The 24,213-nt window shown below is 38.7% G+C and overlaps 1 protein-coding gene across 2 annotated transcripts in view; it reads right to left on the bottom strand.

Moving 5' to 3' along the window:
- Positions 1-24,213, bottom strand: part of NEK11 (NIMA related kinase 11) — an 82,016-nt gene that overhangs the window by 57,303 nt on the left and 500 nt on the right. Inside the window, exons 2-4 of one of the 2 annotated variants that reach the window (XM_072330622.1) lie at positions 23,710-23,966; positions 8,901-9,066; positions 3,759-3,877 (exon numbers count right to left, since the gene is read on the bottom strand). In XM_072330622.1, coding sequence (XP_072186723.1) covers positions 3,759-3,877; positions 8,901-9,066; positions 23,710-23,879 — 455 coding nt within the window. In that variant the 5' untranslated portion in view covers positions 23,880-23,966. The remainder of the gene's footprint in view (positions 1-3,758; positions 3,878-8,900; positions 9,067-23,709; positions 23,967-24,213) is intronic. The other variant, XM_072330623.1, reaches the window with a different exon arrangement.

Below are 24,213 nucleotides of genomic sequence, written 5' to 3'. Positions count from 1 at the left end.
ATTTTTGTTTGGTTGGTTTTGTTTGCTAGAAAAATAACCAGAGACTCCTTGAACAGGAAAATTGGGTAACTGTGATCTGAATAACAAGCATTTGAATAACAAACATTTTGGCCACATTAGTTTGAAACAGAATGTAATGTTAAGAAATGCTTGTGACATACTGATTCAAATTTGATGCAAATTATTGGCATTGGTAATTATAAGATCCCTTTATGTGTTAATATGATTTAAAAAATAATAATAATAATGCCTGGATATGTCAGACAACAAACAAGTTAAAAGCTGAAACCTTAACTGAAACAACTACTTTAATTCTAGCAAAAAAAATATATATTTTGCCAATAAAGTAGCATGATCTAACTGGGCCCAATAAAACTTCATCTAACTTGACAATCAGCCAAGTGGTTATTGATATTCTGGGTAGAAATTAACACTTCAGGATGGTTTTAAGTTTGGCCCACACATATATCTGTGCCTATGTTCTATAGAGTACCTGATCGCTGTCTCATAGTGATGAAAAAGCAGTGTGGATCACTGAGCAGCGGGCAGCCTTCTTGAATAAAGATCCTCTGCAACCTACAAGCAGGGGAAGCTGATTGAATCTGAAGTAGTTCATTGCTGTGAAATACTCAGAAATGCATTTCTCTTCACTCTTTCTGAAGAACTATTTTGAGAACTAAGTGGTTCTGGACAGCTGTGGGTCCTATACTAGAAAAGACAACATGAAATCCAGATAAATGACTTGGGCAAGGCCTGCTACCCTGCAGACTGAAAGCTAGAGGTTTGTTTGCATGAACAGTAACCTTATTAAAATCTCAGTGTTGGTATATTATTCAAGAAGATTAGGAAAGTGATGGATAACATAATGGTCAGCTTTATTCAAACAGAAGTTAAATGTATTAACAGTCTCATTGCCTGATTGCTGAGGGATCCATTTTGTGCCCTGGTATGTGCTGGGATACAAGCCAGACACCAGATAATGGTTTCATGCAAACTCTCTGTGTAGATAAGATCACTGAAATCATGTTGCTGTCTTTAACTTTTCTTCTTGGTTATACAAATGAGGACTCAATCTTTTTAATTCTAGATAATTTAGCTGTCAAGTTTCAATTCAAAAATCCTTCCAACTATGTAAAACAGACAATAGATGGAAAAGTCACCAGGAGGTATTCCTTATTCCTTTGGGATTTATGAAGCATAAGTAAGAGACATGAATGTCTAAACCGCGCAGTTTTTCTTAATACAGGGGGAGAAATGCAAAGTAGAACAGCTCATTTTAGAGATAAATCTCCAGCATGAGAGTTTTCAAAAAGTGTAGAAGTTCAACTGAAGCTGTTAAAGAAGCACAATCATGTAACAGTCTACATCTAAAACTAGAAATAATTATTTTTTGCTGTTCTGGAATAAAAACTCCCATCCACAGCAGCTGGATTTTCTGAGAATTGGCTTGAGAAAGTCCAGCCAATGAATACATGAAGCTTCTAACTCTAGAGCTAAGTTTGCTTTCCATTAGAACACAGTTCAAATATGCATTATATGCTTTTTCCCATATCAGCATAGAAGAAATAATGTGTGACTCCTTTATTTATATACAAAGGACTGTTATTATATGTTTATATTTCTGTAATCCAAATGAATTTCTGTAAGTAGTTTTAAAGCCTATGCTTTCCCACTTAAGCTATTGTTTGGCTGTATAAGATAGAGAATAGGCTTTCTTGTGAACACAGTTAAAAACATAATAAAGGAATTGCAAATATGAATACAACTGTCAAGACATTTGTATGTGTCTGGAGAGGTGCTATTAAATAGCTCTAATTCAAAGACAGAAAATGAAATGCTGTTTGGAAAATCAAATTGTTATTTTCACTGGAGAACCCAGTAATTTAACATACACACACACACACACACACACATATATATATAATCATTCATAGGAATTCTAAACAGGTTGTTTTGAAAGCAAGTAGAAGATGAGAAAAATAATGCAGAGAAGAAAAGCAGGCAAAGAGGATGTTTGGAAAAAATACGGTAACAGAGGCATAAGTAAGCTCATGCAATCTATTATTTTGCATTAGTCTATACATCATATATGTATGCATATACATAAATGCATACATTAAAGAAAGAATTTCATTGCAAATGAACCTTGCACATTACCAACTTTTTTATGATAAATTATTAAACTGGGTTTCAAGAAAAGGGTGGACAAAAAGCACTAATAGTTCAGTTAAACAATAAGGATTTTTATTCCCTTTTTCCTCTGTCCTTTCTACCTTAGGTGAACACTGAAAAACATGGCATCCTGAGTTCTCTGCCTGCTGTGCAGCCTGTGGGGCTGGCATGGCACATCGTGTACAAACCCCATGTGTATTACCACAGCAGGGGAGTTGAAAATAGATGATCTTTTAGATCTCTTCCAACCAAAGCCATTCTGTAATCCATTTTGTTATACTGACAATTAGGAACCAAAATGTTCTGAGTCCTAGACAGCAATTTACTCTGTTTTTCCCTCTACAGCTTGACACTGTAGGTGCAAAAACTCATTAGGCATCTCTCTTCTTAGGTCAAGGGTATCCTATAGACTTCAGTTCAGCTCAATTCAGAAAATTCATTCTTGGTGACAAGCGACTGTCCCCATCTACTGCTTTCTTGCAGCTCAAGGTCAAACAACTGAATTTGGCCCAAGTCCTGCTATGAGATAGATTTGAAACAGTCATATCAATTTGGTGCTGCTTTCAGCCTCAATATAGTATTCATAAAATCTATTTTATATTCAGATTGAAAAAAATAATAAAAAAATAAAAATGGAAAAAAAGAATTCTCATCTCTAAATTTAAGGTTAGATTCAAGGTGTAACCTAACCTTTAAACATCATCTTTTCTCTCTCTCCACCAGCTGTACTAATAATTTATGCCATTATTCTAGGCAAGTTGGCTCATGTCCCCAAAACAAGGCACCTAAACTTGAGTGTTGCAGAGTGTAGATTAGTTATTTACAAGTGGCAAAGTAGATGCCGTACAAGGTGATTGCAGATAAACATCCTTAGTCTCTAAGACTGCCCTTACAGCAAGAACATTTTTTAATTCTGAATGGTCACTAAGAAGAATAATGGTGACACTCCATCAGATAACCAACTTGATGTCTGTGGTGGCATGGGATCTTTCACTACTGGTTAAAAAATGTGCTAATATATATATATATAATGTACCACTGTCTGAACGACCTGAAGCAAATGATTAGGTTAATCTTTGCTGTTAAAAGTAATGTTAATGCTTATATGCCTATAACTTCACTGATTTCAATGGGACCACATCAAGCATATACATTTGATTCTTCACATTAAACATTTGCAAGAATTATTTACTGAATCCCCTTCAAAATGCTGTCTTTATTTTAAACTTTAACTCCGATTTATTCTAACAATATTGAACAAATTTCTATGGTGTTAGATTTTTCACTTGGCTGTTAGAAATCTAACACCGTTTTCTTTCAGTTTTTAACACTGAAAGGCATCAACTACTGCACCGCTAGAAGATGTAACATACAATGTTCTTGTATGGTAGCTATTTTGATTACAAAAGTAGCTAAAATGATTACACTTTAAATTTACTACATGCAACCTATAGCAGCTTGGTGAATAGGATCTTAGACGCACTGAAAATAATCAATATGGTTTAATTTCTATTTGAACATGTAAGAACGTAAAAGTTTACTCACTCCCCTCCCAACCAAAAGCTCCTGTATTAAAATGACCGTACCTTTCATGCATATAGTTGACTCCAAGTAACAACTGTACAAACCACTCTATTATTTGTCTTTGCGTGAATAATTTCCCAGATTCTTTGTACTCTTGAATTTTAGAGTCTAGATCTCCACCCTGAAAAACATCACAACAAATTTGTACATTTAAAGTAAGTTTTTAAAATGTCTTCTCCTTTGTGAAAACACAGGACTCCATTTTCTTACACCTCCATAGCACGTAGTCAGTAAAACTGCTGCTTGCACGTGAATTTTGAAGTCTCACAGCACCAGAAGCACACAGAACTGAGAACTCAAATGAGATCAAGCAGTCTGGCTGCCTAGGGAAAGTAGGTCAGTTCTCGCTTAGCATCACACAAAATTACCAAAGTTCTCTAATGTTCTCACCTTACATCACCCAGTTTTAAACAGGTTCACCTAAGATGGTCACCTCAAACTCCCTTTATAGTTAATACAAAGGAACACGCAGTGCTAGTGTGCAATTATCTCTGCTATCTAGGTGTTTGCCTTAGGAAGACATAGATTATGCAGTACAAGCACTGTTTCTCTACAAAGGCTTACAGTGATGTAAACACCTAAGAAGGCAAAATGATTCTACCCCAGCCTGCCTAACTAATGGCTTGTAATTCTGAGGACAACACTGCCACTTAGGTCAAGCAATGCACAGTCAAGAGACACTCGTTTATTATGTTGAAATAAGCATAGTCAAATAAACTCTCCAGTTCTCTTAAAATACGTTTTTTTTAAAAGAATTATGATACCTTCTCCTCGTTTCATACTCTTTTGCCAGAAACAAAGCAGAATTCAAGCACCTAGAATCTGTAGCGTGTGTTATTGGGAATATTTAATTAAAAACTACAATTAAATTTTGATGTAACACTTGAAATGAAGTTATGTGATACATAGCATTCAATGTCAAATAAACCAGAAGATATAAAAAGAAAAAGACTGCTTGAAAACCATAAATGCATGTATGTGAAAAAATCATTTGAACAACAGCATAATGAAAGAGGCTCTTGAGGAGAGTTAAATGAAAACTATTTATTTTGCTAAAAAAAGAGAGAGATCGTTGCCTGATGGTTATTTATCCAGATTATAAAAGAACAGGAATTTGTTTAGAAGAATGCACAGAAGTGGCAAGATCTGTGTTGAGGTAACTAATCCCAGAGCAAAGGGACTGTGAGTCATACTGTATTCTACTGATTAATTACCTTACACCAGGATGACTTATTCTGCATAAATCATTACTTCTGCATTACACATCTGGCATAAAATCAGACTGTATGTGTGTGTGTGTTTGCCATACACAAGAAAATAGTTTAACCTGTACCACTGTGGTAAGCATATAGAAAACAAACCACTGGTTAAGTTGATACATGTCATTTCCCATCATCAGTCTTTTCATGTACTGTTGACTCTTAAAATGTTGAAGCCTGTTCAATGGTTCAGCCACTGTGCTTCATGCTTAAGTTACAAAATAAGCAGGTTCTGTCCTTGCACATCCATACATTTCTGAGTGGACACGAGTTTACAATTATTCCTATGGTACTTAAGTCTCTAAGAGTTGCAACATTCAAAAGTGACTATGTTAAAAACAACAACAATAACAACAACAAAAACCCAACACCACCAATGTGTTTTGTCACATATCATAAATGTGTTCCCTAACAATGTCCTGCAATTTCTAAATTGAAATGTCTGATTCAGCTCATTTATGGCTGCAAATCTCCATCTGCCTCCCTACAGCAGTCCAGAGAGAAGCTCTTTTGGGAGCTTGGAGCTCTGAGCAGCTGCTCTCTCCTTGCAACTCCAAATGTTCAACAGCTTCCCCCTGGCTGCTCACAGCAGATCAAAAGAAGGGAAGAAAAGGTATTGCTGGGTACAGTGCCACATGGCAACCAGATGGGCTGTGTCTAAGCCTGCACTCACCTCAAAAGCACTGACTCACCTACTCCAGATGGCTGCCCCAGATCATAGAGAGCCAATAGTAGCAGTAGTCCCAGACTCAGGGGTTGCTCCAACCCATGGCAGCTGGCTACTATCTCCAGGGGACTAAACAGGTAAACAGCTGAAGTGCAGCAGCCTCTGATCACCATTTCTTACTCTCCCAATGTGTCCTTTCCCACAATCACGCACTGATCCAAGAAACACAGGACATAAAAGGTCCTTCAGATTATCTAAGAAGAGCAAAAGCAGTCAAATAAAGTACTACATGTGCCCTCAAGTAATTGTGTGGCTTTTGACAGGATTGGTCTCAATGTCCTGCAGTTAATTTAAGCTTAATGCTATGTCTAAGAAAGGAAAACAAAAATGCATTATTACGAATTTGCTGAAATACTGCAGCCATGAAACTCTGAAGAAGTTTATTACCCTATTTTTGCATTTTGGAAAGCCAATATAATGAAGTCCATAAGGAAGTTAACAAAGTAGAAATGAGATAGGAAGCTTCCAGGCTGCAATTTCTATTTAAACGTCAAGAGCATCAAACACACCAGTAGCTTAAAACAGCTCAGTGCCAAGGACTGATGATGTGAACAGGCATTAATTGCTCTAATTATTGCGTCTCCTTAAATTTCCTTAGAATATGGATGTTCACATCACAGTGAGAATGCAGTGAAAAGACAGAAATAATTACCTGAGGAAAAGTGCAACTAGTTCTGATTTTTGATGTATTACAATAATAGAACATTTAAAGGCACTACTTTGTTTGCGTTTATAAAACCTGTATTTGATTGAAGTCCAATTCGTGCCACAAAATGAAACCTAAGTTTCACAAAAGCAGAAGCTCATTTTTTGTTTCAAATTTGAACTACGTGATAATGTTCATATTGTTTATACGCATAAAGCACTGAATCAGGACAACTGCCAAAAAAGCTCAACAAAAAGACTGAAACAGAATACACGTACTTCTTTTCTATAATTTTGAGAGAATTCAGTTATAATAAAAGATGTCAAGCTGAGCAATGGAGAGCAGTGTTCTCTTTTGTTCATAGGATAGGTATAAGACAGGGCAACTGCATTGGAGGCTCACTCTACACTATTGAAACAAGAACGAACAAAGTACGGCAGCTAATGAATAAGTCACAGTTCTTTGGAGAAAACAGAATAAAGCTGAGAGGGTAGTTCTGTTTCCATGCCAACTTGATGTTTATTCTTTATTTTGAGTCTGCCCAAGAGTATAAATTACTGCCAAAGAGGTAATTATTCTATGCATGAGAAACTGAATGTACTAGATTTCCAAACAAGGACAGATCAGATAGCAGCGCACAATTCTCACCATATTAAAAGGCAGGCTACAGAAACGTAAATACAAAAGTATACCTCATAGAAATACTCAAGGTAAAATAGAATGGCAGTATGCAAATACAACTGTATGCAAACCCATGCTTTATACTTTCCTTATCTGAACAATTGATTCAATACATTCTAATTGCTTAATGGCAATAACACAACATAGTTTGCCCTTCTGGAAAAATCAGAAGCAAATCCTTGTGAACTCAGTGTCATTGAGGCCTGAACTAGTAGACTCAAAAATGAAAAGATTCAGCTGCACCGTCAACACATCAATTTCCTCATCCTTTATTTGCCCTTTTCTAATACATTTGTGTGTGTTTGAGTACCTGTCCACTGGATTATAGGGCTACTCTGTACTAAAATGTTTCAGTTCAGGTCTGTTGACTTTATCTGAATAAAAAAAGATATCCAGACATGCTGCAACAGGTTTGGATTAGTCTTGTGATTGCTACCACGCCTTTTTTATTCACCAATACCTTTCTTTCAGACAGAAGAATAAAAGTAAAAAGCAATGGACCAAAGACACTAGTGTACTCCCATAATGCTGCTGAAAGAGACTCCTTCAGTTCTACAGGATCAGCTGATGTAGTTTTGGGCCACTTTCTACCATTGGCAGAGAGACAGTGAATCACAGTGCACGGGAATGTCTGGACAGTTAGGATAATGCTTCAGTTCTAGCTCTGAACTTCCAGTAAGAGCTGACAATATAAAAATTCCATTAAGCCTCAGCTGTCAGGCATTCAGAGCGTGAAGCAAAGAATTTCTGCATGAATATAAGACCAGTACATTAACAAATGTTCAGATTACATAACATAACCAAACATTTCAGATATGATAAAAAAAAAAATCCCTGCTATAATGTGCATTTAACTGTCATCAAAGAAGGTTCTAAGGTAGGAGTGACTGGCAAAAACTTTACTTCTTTAATTGTTCACATCAAAGTTGGATGTTTGTAGAAATGTGATTAGCTAATACAAGCCTGATGGTGGACAGATAACCCAGGGGTCCAACGTCATTAGCTTTCAAAGCATTTCAAATGTCTAGCAGAGCACAACTGAACAGTCTGCTTCACGGATTCATTAAAAGAACGCTGCATGTATAACAGATGTTTTAAGAACAGCACATCTATATTTAATGCTAAAGTAGTCATTTGTTTCATATAAACTCTTAAAAAGTTGGCTTAAACATGTTTAAATACTTACTTTACAGCCTTAAGACAGATTTTATCAATATGTTTTAAGCCAAATGCTGCAGTCAAAAAAACCCAAAAACCAAACTGGTAATTATACAGCACTGTCTCCTACTTTGGAATTTGCTGTATCCCTCACACTATAGTCTGACTCATCAACTATTCTCCACTTTATAAAGTAAATACTGCTACCAAACTCATCACCCACATGATCAGCCTTAAGCTCTTTGTAATCAGCTCCAATTCGCAATTCCCTTACCCATTTGCATCAGATTTCACAGTGCGCCTCCAAACTCCCAATCTCATCCTCTCTTACCTGTCAGCAGAGCATACACGGTACAGTCTCTCTGAGTTCATCCAGAAATCTCGTAGTCTATCTGCCTTAGGTCTTTTAATACCAATTGCAGTAAACAAAATTAACTAGTATTTAAAGAAGCTATTTTCTCTTCTCTGGTTTGTTTATGAGCTGCAAATTTATGAGCACACACAAATAGGTAATATTGTTTGTTTGAAAAATGCCTAACAACTGGCAAGTGGTAGCAAACATAACAAATAAAAACAGAGTGAAACAAAAAAAGACTGGTCTAGTTTTCTTTTAAGACCCTATTTTAAAGCATGCATTCCATCAAATTTCTTCAAAGTGATCTAAATCTCTCACCTCACAGTACTCAGTGATAATGCAGAAACTATCTCGCTCCACAAAGCTTGCATAAAATTTGACAATGGCTGGATGGTCTAATTTGGAGAGTAGCTGTGCTTCCAGATTTGCTTCAACTGTTTCATTAGGCCTTAGGTCTCCAATGGAGATTTCCTTCAGAACCTTTCTAGAGGAACAAATAAATATTCACATTAGCAAAAACAAAAACACAGAAAATCCCATAGTGCTCATAATCCCACCATAGTTTCTTCACATGTAAAACAGTAACATCAGCCAAGTATTTGGCAATATGAAAGTAGACAAGTATGGGTAGACAAAGAGCATGCGTTTAAATGCCATAAAACCAGAAGTCACCATAGTGATCGAGCAACATTTCTAAAATGCTATTTTGAAGGATTTTTCACACTAATTCCCCGCTGTACTGTCTTCTTTGTAATATGTTTTCAGTGCTAGGGATTACTGCATAAAAAAGAAATACATATAAAAAAAAGTCTCAGTGATTTCAAGCCCACTCAGAGTTCATGCTCAAGATTCATAAATGGAATTAAGGACTAGCAAGAAACTGGTTTTGCTGCTTCTGTCAGAGCCTCTCTGTGGAAGCATTAGAAATAATCACACAGAGGCCAATATTTCTGACTGTTTTTCTGATTAAATATTGGGACACTGATTTATATATATATTTTTAAGAACAACTTGCCCTTCATAAGAACACCTAAGTGGAAAGAGCAAATCTAGATTTGAATCTGAAACCCAATCCTACAGTTCCAAAGAACTCTACATGTCAGTAGTTAGTAAGCAGCAACAGACAGGCCCTAAACATCCTGAAGTGGAAAAAATTAAAGGGATTGGTTTTATATTCTTCAACTTAAGCACATAAAAGTGCCAAGACAGAATCCCTGATTCAGACTCAGCTCTACAATGTACGTGGGAGATATGCAGTTTTTACTGTCAAACTGTCCTGAAAAGAAAACCTGTAGTGCAGAACAAACAGAGGAAGCATATTCTGTTGGGATCTTCCTGTTGAAATATCATTCAAAAAGCATATATCATAAAAAGCATACAATTTCCATATATCTTACTAGGCACTCGGGCATGGATCATTGGTCTATATCTGAAGGAGCACTTTGAGACTACTAGAGAATATCATGGTATTGAAAGAAAGAATATCATGGTTATCAAAAGAAAGTGATTAATTTTCAGTAACTTGAAAGGTGAGTTCCACACCAAAGGGACGTCCTCACTGTGCTTTTAATGATTTCCCATTCAGTACTGCATGGTTGTAAAGACATGAGTTAAACACGATAGTGATAAAACGATGGCAATTCAATAAATTAAAGGGAAAAAAAAAAAAAAAAAAAAAAAAGAAAGAAAGAAAGAAAGAATTATGAAGAAAGTGTATTTCTTCATAAGAAAATGTCTTTCTAACTCTCAATCATCAGTTACTTAGTCCTCATGCAGCAGTGTGCTGCACTGTTTGATTTGTCTGCATCTCTAGAGACAAGGCTCACTGTACAAAGACATGTAATACCTACTACAATATTGTCATCGTCCATTGACACGGGAACATTATACTTTCCTTCATATAGATCGCATCACAAAACTGACAAACAGAATGAGCCCTTGTTAAACATCACTTAATGCAACATCCTTGTATGCCCAAGACAGCAATGGAAGCCTGATGTGTTGATGTGTGGGGATAGCTTGTCATCTTAGTCCCTCAGAGATTCTGATGCTGTCATCAGCTGTCACACTACAAGACAGGTGTTTTTCTTATTAAAATTCATGGCTGGCAACACAAATCAGGAAAGTGTGCTTCTGTAAATAAGAGACTGAGTTTCTACTACATAATGCTAATTCACAGTGAGAACTGGAAGACATTTGCATCTACAAAGAAAACTTCTGTCACACAACCAAGATGGTAGGTGCACCATTTCAAAGACTCATAGAATGGTTTGGGTTGGAAGGGACCTTTAATATCACCTAGTTCCAACCCCCCTGCCATAGGCAGGGACACCTTCCACAAGACCAGGTTGCTCAAAGCCCCATCCAGCCTGGCCTTGAATGCTTCCAAGGAGGGGCATCAACTGACTTTGTGTACTCTGTTCCAGTGTCTCACCACCTTCACAGTAAAGAATATCTCCCTAGTCTAAATCTACCCTCTTCCAGTTTAAAACCCCTCCCCAGCTTTTCTGTAGGCTTCCTTGAGGTCCTGAAAGGCCACTATATGGTTCCCCCTCAGAGCCTTCTCCAGGCTGAGGAGCCCCAACTCTCTCAGCCTGTCCTTGTAAGGGAGGTGCTCCAGCATTCTGATCATCACTGTGGCCCTCTTCTGGTCCCACTCCAACAGCTCCATGTCCTTCTTGTGTTGGGGGCCCCAGAACTGGATGCAGTACTCCAGGTGGGGTCTCACAAGAGCAGAGTTAGAGGGGCCAAATCACCTCCCTCAACACGCTGGTCACACTTCTCTTGATGCATCCCAGGATACAGTTGGCCTTCTGGGCTGCAGGCGCACATAACTGGCTCACATTGAGTCTTCTCATCAATCTATACCCCAATATCCTTCTCCTGAGGGCTGCTCTCAAGCCATTCTCCACCCAGACTGTACCTTTGCTTGGAAAACCCGTATCTGTGCTTTCTGTAAGAAAGGTTTGATTTTGCTACATTTAATATGAAGGTGGCAACTGGACCTTATACCTTCTGCAAATCTTTATCTACCTCAGTAAATAAATTCTTAGATTTATTTTTAAAAAGCTCCCTATTGGTTAAGTATTACCAAAGAAGTTATGTCAGGGTCTCAGATGTTTTACAGCTGGACTGTAGTCTCTAGATCTCTTGTCTCTTTCCTAATAATGTTAAAATAAAAAACACTGAAGCTAAATGTCCTCAATTAGAATTTAATCTATGCAAATTAACTATATTTTTTTAATACAGAAATCATGTTCATGTACTTAAATTTGTTCTACCTCATCCCACTCTCTCTGTATACTGTTTGTGCTTTAAGGCATTCCAATCTGTCTCCAATTAGTGATATCAAATAAGCTGATAGATCTATAAGCTGATAGAGTTTGCGCCTGTCAATAACAATAATAACATTAAAACTAGCAGGCATAAGAAAACAACAAATTTATCTTAACCAGTCCTGAATGCATTTCCCCTCTTAGCTAGGGAATCCATTTCTACAGCTTGAAGAGACAAAGTATTTCAGTATATCAGATTTTAAATATAAATAAAACCTATTCTTGCAGTTTAATGGTGCAAAGACATTGAACTTGATCTTGAACTGACTGCAACTGAAGGAGCCCGGTATTGAATATGCTCACAGCTAAAGAGTAAGTACCTGTCACTGTTTGCATCTACCCTAGAAGATGTGGTACTGATAACAGCACTGTTATTCCCTGAGGTGGGGAAAAAACAACAGAGATGAGCCCACTCCCCAGTACACAGAAAGCAGCTGTCCTTTCTCCATAGCGTCCAGGTTCTCGGGACATCCTCAGGAACATTGCCTGGCTCTTCTCAGCAAAACTTCCTGGCTTGCACTGCCACACTTTGAAATGCAGCCAGGCCATCACACTGTGTCTCCAAGTGCAGTAATGGGCAGCAAATGGGGAGAAATAGAGCAAGATTTAAAACAAGAGAAAACACGCATGAAGTTGGAATCCTTGAGGATACGGACACCCAGTGGAAAACCTTTTTTGAGCTTTACTAGTGACTGACAATATGCCACAGCAGTGTTTATCTCAGTCTATTTGCACCGACCTAAAATTAAATGTTTTACAGTCCATCTGGCATTTGTTTACATTGACGGCATGCTTTATTATTATATAATTTGGCTGATTGGATCAGAAGCCTTTTTTTTTAAATGACAGCCTACCTCAAAAGGCACTTCATTTATTGAGGGAACTGCAACATGAATTATTGACTAAGTACATTTGCTTGCTGATAACGAAGTATGAGAAATACTACTCTTTTAATGTCAAGGGTAAGAATGTTTAATAAACTACCACAGAGTGGGTGTGCTCTAGAAATATATGATTCAAATTTGAAGGTTTTAATTAAATAGAAGTTTCATTTCATGCAAGCAGTTATTCAATTAATTGCACGCACAGATTAGCAAGACCTGCTAGCACATAATCAATGGGCAAAGCTGGGAATTTGTTATTCCATGTAGCTTATATTTCCAGAACCACCCTGACTTCAGTATGGAGAGTTGTGGAACAACTCATATTTGTACATAGCATTTCTATTCACTTGGACTTCTGTAAAACTACCTCTTCAGTGCTAGGACCACGTGCAAGTCTATAAGAAAGCCGCCTTGTACTGGATCTGTAACTGGACATGAAGTTGGCCATAAAGATTAAAATTAAGGGACTGTCTAATTAATAATTTCTTAAATACTATTCATTAAATGGCAAACTGAGAAGGTATGGTATTACAAATGGGGACCAAAGCAAACAACAGACCACAATCCTCAGTCTCAAGTCCTGTCTGCACAACAGCTACCTTGTTTGGGAAACTCATAGAATCATAGATTCATTAAGAGTGGAAAACACCTCTAAGATCATCTAGTCCAACCATCCACCTACCATTAGTATAGCCTACCGAACTGTACCTCTAGGTTCTACATCTACACATTTCTTGAACACCTTGGTGAATTTACCACCACTCCGGGCAGACTACTATTAGTTCAATAATAAGGATACCATCTGCATACAGACAAAATGAAGTCACCCATCATCACAGCTTCTCAGTCTGTTGCTATTTCAGAATACTGTACAGTCAATGAGTTTTACCCATTACAGACAGTAGCATCGTTCAAAAATCGTAATTTTAGATTCCTATTGATAGCCACTCCATTGAAAACACTGCATCACTGGAATGTAACCTTTGATACAACATCCTGTCTTCAGCTTAAGCTCTCTTTTCAGTCCACTTTACATCCAGATATCACAAGTTCCCTTTGGTTTGACATTGTCCTTTGCATTTGAGGAACTCCACACATAAAGTTACTTGTCCACTGTCAGGTGTTCCAGTTTCCACATTTCCTTTCAGACCTCTCATTTTTGCACTTTGGAACACCCAGGTTTTACCTGCAATTAATAATAACTAATTTTATATGACATCCTATTATCTGGAATCTACTTTTTCACTTAGGTTGGTCTTCTGTACCCATGATAATCTTCATCTTATCCTCACACAGAATACATACAGCAAACCTTTTACTAATAATCTTAACAGATTCCTCCGCATGCCCACAGTGTCTGTGTTTCTTGCAGTTTACAACTCAGTATCAAAAATTAAAGCAATCAGTCTTTACATTTTATCAGTTATATTTGGAGCATCGGTATCTCTACGGTCAGATAATATAAAGAGATTCATTCTTAAACCGAGGAAAAAAAAAAAGCTGGTGAAATTATAAAATGCAAAAAGTCATATATACAAATCAGTTTTACTTGGAGTTCTACTTGGAGAGAATGCTTGATTTTATTTAAGGAAAGAAACACTTATAGGATGTTAACAGCACTTGGCATCTGGGAAAATCGAGAAGGCGCATAGTCACTGAGAAACAAATGAGGTGTGCTGTTTGCTATTCGTACTTACATATATATGTCTACGCATTAGTCAAAACATCTCGAACTTAAATATTACTACACAGCTTCTTAAATCAAATGCTAGGCTCCTTTTATTGCTCCCATGGCCATTACTGATATATTAGTCCAGCCACAAACCAATTTCAAACCCTAACCATTGCAGCACAACTTCGTCAATCAAATGCTGGGCTTCTTTTGTCATGCCCATAGCCAAGTTTATTAGTAAAGCCACAAACTCATAATTTCATCAATGACTGTTTTTTTACTAACCTCCAAAATAGCTTGTTCTTGTTGTACTTGTACATTCCAAAGCAAGCAGGACAACTCCTTCCCGTGCCCAGCTGGCAGTGTGGGCCTGAAACACCACCCCTGGGTATGGTTGGCCCTCTGGGCTGCCAGAGCAGAATGCTGACTCAGATTCAACTTACTGCCAGCAAGAATCCCCAGATCCCTTTCCATGGGGGCAAGCTCCCCTGCCTCTTGTCCCCAAGTCTATATGTGTATCTAGGGTCGACCCATTCCAGGTGCAGAATTCAACACTTGCTTTCATTAAACTTCATGTTGTTGGTGACTGTCAAGCCCCTTACTTTGTCAGGACCAACAATGCTTAAATATCTTCAAATGCTAATGAGAGAGCTGGAGCACCTCTCCTACCAAGAAAGGCTGAGGGAGCTGGACCTACTCTGAGGAGATCCCATTGTGGCCTTCCAGTACTTGCAGGGAACTTGTAAACAGGAGGGGGACCAACTTTTCACATAGGCAGATAGAGACAGGATAAGGGGGAATGGTTTTAAACTAAAGGAGGGGAAGTTTAGGTCTAGTATTAGGGGAAAATTCTTTACTCAGAGAGTAGTAAGGCCATGGCACAGCTGCGCAGAGAAGCTGTGGTACCCCATCCCTGGAGCACTCAAGGTCTGGTTGGGGGGGCCCTGGGCAGCCTGAGCTTGTGGGTGTCAGCCCTGCCCACGGCAGGGGGTTGGAACTGGGTGGGCTTTAAGTTCTCTTCCAACCCAAACCATTCTGTGATTCTATTGTGATGACATTTCACAAGTGAAGTAGATGATTCATTTTTCATTTCCACCACCAATTCACAATTATAGCACCTACAAATATTTTTCAAGATGATTAATTTTTGAAAGCCGTAATGTATGCACCGATGCTGAACCGTTCAGCTCATGATGTAAACAGTTTCTGGTTATTTGAAAATGAACAGTTCTTAATTAGTACGCTACAAAATCATAGAATATATTTACCAGGACAAGCTCATTTCAGAGAACAAGGCTGAAACAAATTAGTTGCAAGCCTATATATTTTTCTTCTGCACTGAGTACAATCTCACATATAGAAAGGGGCATGCTTCAAACTATTCTTGGTCAACCATATGTGCCAATGCTGAAAAAAATCAGTAACTATAAAGCAAAGCAAAGTACTTACGCTATTCTCCACAGAGCTGACCTAGATGTACTGCTGCTTAATAGTGTTAATAATACTTCTGCATAAAAGCATATAGTATAAAATATAAATAATACTTCATATGGAAAGTATTATTAACATTATTAGGATATTAAAACATACTTATTTTTAATAAATCTTTCAGGTATCTTGAGTTGGGACATCTCAGCTCTGAATCAAATACTGACAGATGTCAATTACATGGAAGCGATTGATGTCTTCTCAGGAAAATATATTATTATATATAAGTTATATGTAAATATATAAATACCTTTGCCTCTAGGGTTGGTTTTTGTTCTGTGGGGTTTATTTAAATCATATCTCTGTGTGTTGCATTATCACCATCTACTGTTCATTTGTTCATTCATCCTTTTTTCCTACCTCCTAGTGTTTAAGAACATAGTTCAATGTCATACTGTTACTAATCTAGATAGAATCGTAGAATTGCTCAGGTTGGAAAAGACCCCAAAGATCATCAAGTCCAACTACAACGTAATGATACCACCCCAATGTCAACAACCCTCCTCTAAATCGTGTCCCTGAGCATCACATCCAAACAGTTTTTAAACACATCCAGGGATGGTGATTCAACCACCTCTCTGGGGAGCCCACTCCAGAGCTTCACAGCCCTTTCTGTAAAGCTGTTTTTCCTGGTATTCAACGCAGACTTCCCCTGGCATAACTTAAGGCCATTTCCCCTCGTCCTGTCACCTGTCAGCTCTGAGAAGAGAACAGCCCTGCTCTCTCTGCAAGCACCTTTCAGATACTGGAAGAGAGCAATAAGGTCTCCCCTCAGACTCCTCTTCCCCAGGCTGAACAGCCCCAGTTCTTCCAGTTACTCCTCGTAAGGCATATTCTCCAAGCCCTTCACAAGCCTTGTTCCCCTCATTTGGACCTGCTCCAGCACCTCAGTGTTCTTTCTGTACTGAGGTGCCCAAAACTGAACACAGTTCTGGAGGTGAGGCCTCACCAATGCCGAGTACAGGGGCAGGATTCCTTCCCTAGTCCTGCTCACCACACCATTCCTGATACAAGCCAAGATGCCAGTGGCCTTCTTGGCCACCTGGGCACAGTGCTGGCTCGTAGACACGATGGCTTATATTCATATTCAAGATGAATTTTTAGAGAGGGACAAGCAAAGAACCAAATACTCTGGTTATCCTCTACCTTTTGAAGATTTAATTCCACCAAACACCGAATCATCTAAACCAGGCATCTTTCCATTGTGATTTCTTTGCACACACTCGATACATTTGATTTTTAACTGAGCTCTGCTAATTAACATTCCCTTTCAGAAGAAGCAGCCATCGTTACAGAAATAAAGTTTGGATACGGCATTTTGTGTATTCAAACATTATAATGGGATTAAACATCTCTCAGTTAACAAGTTACACATACTTCTCTTCAACTTGAAGTCTTCAGCTACAGCATAAGCCATAAAGAATTCTGATTGTGCTGAAACTAGTGTGAATTCACATACCACCATGTATCACCCACATATCACCTCATCCATATGCATCAGTTTACAGAAAGCAGACAATCTGGGAGAGCGGGAAGTGGCAAAGGAAAACCAGACACACTGATAATCACTGTAGTATGAATTTATTCCATAGAAATTCAAACTAAAACATTTTCTGGTGTAAAACATAATTGGTTCTTTACTGAGTATAAACATATTTTGTAAGCAGAATTATGTTCCCTTCAACGTTGCAAGGATATTTATGTCAGCAGTATTGTTTCGTCTGTGAAACTAATTCCCATAAGTAATTTAAATACTAATTGCTTCAACTTTAATGAGAAAACTCATTCTTCCTACATGTCTCTTTCCAGCAGGCATCTCCTTCAGTGTTTATTACTGATATGCATTGAATTATATCCACAGTACTAAAAAGAAAAGAAAAAGCAGAGAGGTGGGGTGGGGGAAGTGAGTAGGGAGAGATAAAAGGATGGCTTACAGCTTCATAAAAGCTTATTACTGAGAAGTCTACAAGCGTAGACAAAGCAGATCAAGCAATACTAACTGAGGAAATTGACTGTATATATATCTATTGTAAAATTAAAGTCTTCTAATGCTCTCCAGAGTATGACATTGTGGTCTTAGAAATCCAGGAATTATGTGCAAATCAAAAAGCAACTAACCGCCAACACTGAAAAGATATTTCAGAACACATGAAGGACACACCAAGTAGGTAAAGGAAACACTGAAGTAGGAATTCTATTTACTAATGCTCCACATGAGCAGAACAACAACAAAAAGGGAAAAAAGGGAAAAAAAACCCCACACTAATTGTCCAGTAAATCCAGATTTCTTTTCACTCATGGCAATTGTTTTCTCGTTACAAGGTGCTGAATGCGACAAAGAGCTGGTTCTGCATGGAAGAAATACAATACCCCTGATGGAGACTTCAGAGAAAGTACCTTGTTGACACAGGCAGCTCCAAAAGTAATGCCTCCCGTTTTATCATGTTGGCCCACAACATCAGTGGCCAATGTTTGGTAGTTGTTCCTGCATGCAGAAAAAATGGCACTTGCTAACATTCATTGATGCTTGCAGGAGGTTTATGGTGACCGAGCAGCGGATGTGAGCGCAGTAAGGTGGTGGGTGGTGCCATTCAGCAGTGGTGACAGCAGGTCACCTCTGCTGGGGCAGATTATGATGAGCACAGCATGCAGGCTCTCTTGTTCATCACTGCTGAAACCGCATAGCTAATGGTGGTGACCATGTGGAAAAACAGTGTTTTGTAGCTGAGAATTTGCTCTAACAGTGTTATTGTACTCTTTTATCTGTTGTAGTTTCCATGGAAATAAATTGAATGCATTGCTTTTGGAATGACCTACGTACCACAAGCTACAATAGGCAGGTATATACAAATACTGAAGAACCTAACAGAATCTTTGAGGCAGGTGGTCACAATTTGGCCTGAAGTAATAACACTGTAACTCTCCATTTTCTTACTAAAATTAGCTTACAACAGCATAAAAATGGAACGTCGGTTTCAATAAAATGAATCAGACAGTAGTGATCTCAAGGCATTTCCTTAATTACAAAATCATTAAGTTCCGTCTCTGCTGTACACCTCAAAGCACCAATAATTCACCAGCAATGCCTTAAGCACAACTCTGTTCTCAATGCTGAAAATACTGCTTGTAAACATTACAAAGAAGGAATTAAGTCAACCACCAGCCCTGCTTGCTGCCCGCACACAAGATCAGAACCTAGTGAGTTGTGATCCCCTACGGGAGCTCAGCTTTATGGGGATGGTATACAGAGTAAACTCCATGTCCATTTGTAGGTACACTCTTAAAGTAAAGAGCAGGAGCTAATGTTAGGAAGTTTCTGTAAGGACTCAGGCATTTATTTAGCTCTGGACTCCCCTAGCATTCCTTATAAAATATGAAAATAAGGCTTAGCCACTTGAGTGGAAAGCATGTAGAGGCCAATTTCTTCAGCTACCTCAGCTAAATAGGCAAGAAGTCCCTGTCCATGTCACAGTGTTACCTCTCATCTGGGGCTGAAAAGGGCTGAGAAGGTATCCCAAGCCTTACATCCAGCAGCAGAGGCAGACCTGGATACAATAAGCAAAAACAGCACAGTGAAAAAAGCTTACATAAAAATAAGCGATGACTGGGAAGGTCCTCTATCAACTGCACCTTTGCTCAGTTTCCAAGGAGATCACAGATATCTCTTCACACACCTAAAATGACCTGAAGTATTTTAACTTTCTTTCTTTTACTAAATGAGGGAGTCCAGAAAAGGCCATCAGCACGATTAGATGAACAAGTACACAGTGACTGCGAGGAACTCATTTGTTATTGTTTTAATCAATTTGGTTTCAAACAACCGTTCCCTTGGAATGCCTTCAGAGAAGCGAAGGGGCAGCATACAGGGATTTAGCGACAAAGCAATCTGCTGGCTGTCGCTTGGATATTCATGAGTTACAAAACTCTTCCGCCTTTAGATTTTATTTCATTTGTAATAAGAATTCATAAATAATTGAAAGCCATGTGATAAATTATTCAGCTAAGTGCGCAGTTTCCAAGGAATCCTAGCGTGAGCCTGGATTAATGGCATTATGCAAGGCAGGCGCAGAAGCTGGCTGACACCCCACAACTACCACCCGCAGGAGCAGTCCGGGAAGCCTGGCACATCCCAGTGTGTGCTTTCCACCAAGGGCACCTGATGAATATGGATGAGTCAGAAGTCCCTATCCGCCTACTGCGTACTTCAGCTGCTTGCCTACGCAGGGCTACGAGCAAGTGAAACTTAACCCAGAGCTCCAATTCACGCAGTTGATCAGGAGGTTCTGTATGGAAAGCGCTGTCCTTCAGGCTATTGTGAATCTCTGCTATAAAAAGGGATTGTGTTTAGCCATTATTACCTGTTGTAAGTAACTGATAAACTACTCAAGGGGGCAAGGATAAAAGTGACTGTGTGGGGTATTGTCGCCACGTTGGCCAGAAACAAAAGCAAGCGCCTCAAAAATTGAGATACACCTTAGCAAAAATCACATGCCGGTCAAGGAAGCTGCAAGAAAAAACAGATTCCTTGAGCTGCACCTGGAAGTTGATTTGTAAATTTTATCAAGTAATTTTTTTCTGAACATTCAAGAAAATTCAAAGTCACGCTGACTCTTTGTTTGAAAAACTCATGCAAACTCTTTCTTAGAAACAATATTGAAAAGCTCTCCTCGTCTCTCAAGCTAGAGATTGTATTTGAGCAAAACACTGAGATGGTAGGATTTATATACAATGGTACTGCCTCGGTAACTTCTGAGCTGATGAATAAATTTCACTTGTAACGTTGCCAATAAAATTGGTGTTGTAGTCACACATACAAGTGACTTGAGCTTCCTAGCAAATTAGATCAAGTATGCTTCAAAGCATTTACATATTACACGCTGACAAAGAACTGAACACAGAAAACAAAGATCAAGTAAACTGGCCAAGTTGTAGATGAATTCTAAGTATGTGGGTTGCTCCAAAAGTACTTTGTACTTATTATCATGGTAACTACAATAGATACAAAGAGCACAATAACACTATTTGATAGAGCAAACTCAGATACAAAACAGCATTTTTCAACATAGTCAATATGTATTTTTGCCAACAATGAACAGGAACCTGCATGGCAGACTCATCAAAATCTGCACGGCCAACCAAGAACATGGCTTGTCATTCATGTCACTGTCACCACTGGTGAGACACACCACCCACCTCTCTGTGCTCGTATCCACTGGTTGTCTGCACAAATATTCAGCAAGTGTCAATGAACGTCCATATTTCTTTCCATACAGAGGAATTCTGTTGCACATCTTTGCTTCACGTGCACATCCAGGTCAGATGCCATTTTGTCAGACTGCCCCTCTGCTGCCATCTGTCACGTGGCAATAAAACGTAATGGAATATCCATAATATTCTATACAAAGGAAAGAACTGACCAACTATCAATCACTACTCCACCTGCAGACTTACTGTGCAGTTTCAACCAAACCTGTCATAAGAGCAGCGATTTCAGGGTTGGCCTTATGTAATGATCTAAGTAGGAAGCGCAAGAACTTTCAATTAGTGACCCTTGGATGGCAGAAGTTCTACACTGTTTGAGCTGCCAAATGGCATTATACATAGCACCATCACCTCAGCTGTGCAAGTCTTCGCAGACAACCACCCCTCAACTGTATGCTTCCCTAGCCACTAATTAGGTCGTACAGAAGGAAAACACAAAGACTAGGGGAAAAAAACCAACAAGTTGTACAGGCAGAGAATCTATTGCTAAATAAAATGTGAGTAATCCTGTGACAGTATATTTAAGATTACATGACAGCTAGAAACGATTTGCTGTCTAAAGGAAAACGGAGCTCATCAATACTAGAAAATGTGTTGTATGAGTAGAAATTTTACCTGGCTGAGACATCCAGGTGTTTAGCTATGTATGTAACCGACAACTGCTTACAGTAATATATAGTCTGAGTTTAAACAGGGCATGGCAAAATGAAAAAGGTTTTCAGAGTCACCTAGTAAGAAAGAAAGCGCACTGCACCACGAACAAGAATGCTACAAAAAACTACACATTACAAACAAGACAAATTAGGAGGTTAGAGTGGAAAGGAATGAGTTGTACAAGGGAACACTTAAGACCAAGCCTACATACACCACCACAGTACTTCATATCTATGTTATCTGTATAGGACACAACTCAGCCGTATCACACCAGAGCTCAGCAAGTCCGCAGTGTGTATGTAAATATTTTGCTTGGAACATTCTGAACCATCTTTGAAACAATAAAAACCAGAAATCTAATCCTGTTCAGGTCTCTTGGGACTTTAGTAGCTCAATTCTCCTTTTATTGCCCAAGTACTTTCAGATCTTTAAGATTTTTAGTTTCGTTTTGTTATTAATAAACATAATTTGAATCACACTCTGAAATGTATTACTCTGGAAGAGCACAAAACGTGATGGAAAATAAAAAGCTATTTTTCATCTGAAAACGTACCTATTTCCCAAAGGAAAATCTAACAAGCAATAAGCAGTATATTTTATCATCTCAAAAACTAGATAGAGTTAAAGAGAAGAAAGTACCCACGCTCTATTTTGTTACACTGCTCGAGTTTTCACATCACTGGGGCCTCTATTTTTGTCATCTTCTAGCGTAGAAATGGCAGAAAGTTGGTGAATCTGCTCTTCAACTTAAATCAGAGGAGCAGAGAATAACGGTGATACACGAGTTCCCTCTAGTGATAAAACGATGAACTGCATTATACAGCCGTTCACCAGCATTTCTGTCAGTATTGCTTCTGAAGTTTCATTTATACAACCCAGTTATTAAGAAAAAGACCAGCACTGTAGTGTTTCTTTTTGGACACCTCAGTAACAGTGTCAGTCCTTACAGTGGCATAAAATCACTCCTGAATTCCAATGAGGTGTTACCAAGTATTTGCTGAAAATAAATAAGAAATCATCAGAAATAAAGAGGGAAGTCTAATAAAGTATGTTCAGAAAGTCTGACACTTTCATGCTCACGTTTAAAATGTCAGCGCTTTAATGAGTGCTGAATGAACCATTACAGAACTAGATGCTGTATCTACCTCAGTTCTGGATAAATACCAGGTCCTCCACAGTGTGCATTCTGCATTAGCAACTTGTCCAAGGCATGACATTAGGAATAAGTTATTTTCTTGTTTAAATTAGTTGCTGCACAGCTTTAGAAGTAAACAGCACTATGGAGGAGAGGGTCAGAGATTCTCCACCTACCTCCATCCTGTCTTATGTAACAAATAGAAAAGAAGTTAGATACAAGCACAGTGACACAGACTTATCACACAGAATGTGTGATAAATCACACAGAATGGCCAAAGCTGGAAGGGACCTCAAGGATCATGAAGCTCCAACCCCTGCCACAAGCAGGGCCACCAACCTCCCCATTTAATACTAGTCCAGGCTGCCCAGGACCCCATCCAACCTGGCCTTGAACACCTGCAGGGACGGGGCATCCACAACTTCTCTGGGCAGCTGTTCCAGCACCTCACCACTCTCATAGTAAAGAACTTCCCCCTGACATCAAACCTAAATCTCCCCTCCTTATCTCATAAACTATTTTAAACAAAACAGACAACATAAAGTCTGCTCTTATCTTCAGTCCTTACTACTGCTGAACAGTAAACGCTGCAACGTAACACTAAACTTTAGAAACAAATCAATACAAAGAAAACATCAACAATGCAAGATGATGGTCCAAACGGTTTTTATTTAAAGTATGTAAAGAGCTTACTTACAGTTCATCTCCTTGTTTTGCTTTCTTGTCAGAAACCAGATACACGCTTCCAAAGCTTCCGTTGCCAAGCTTCCTCTGAATAGTGTATCTCCTTGCGATAGCAGCATCTGAGCAAGCAGAATTAGATCTGGAAACGCTGACAAGCTTACCAGTTTCTTGAAATTTCAGCATTGCTCCGTGTAACAGAAACTGCCCCAATGTCTCTAGAATGCAGTTTTCAGGGCCTTTTCCTCTTCTACAGAAGTTCAGAGGAAATATCTGAAACAGAAAGATGATGATTAATTAACGCAATATTCTTAACTAAGAAAGCTGTTTGTTCTTTATTTTGCCCTTCAGCTTCCACCATCTTTCTGCCATCCGTCAGCACTTATGACCTCAAGTCGTGCCAGGGGAGGTTTAGGTTGTTGAGTCATCATCCCTGGATGTGTCTAAAAGCCATTTGGATGTGGTGCTCAGGGATAGGATTGAGCAGAGGGTTGTCAGAGGTAGGGCAGTATGGTTAGGT

This window comes from Excalfactoria chinensis, chromosome 2 (assembly GCF_039878825.1).
Source record: "Excalfactoria chinensis isolate bCotChi1 chromosome 2, bCotChi1.hap2, whole genome shotgun sequence".
NCBI lineage: Eukaryota > Metazoa > Chordata > Aves > Galliformes > Phasianidae > Excalfactoria > Excalfactoria chinensis.
This window is presented reverse-complemented; position numbering and strand designations above follow the sequence as displayed.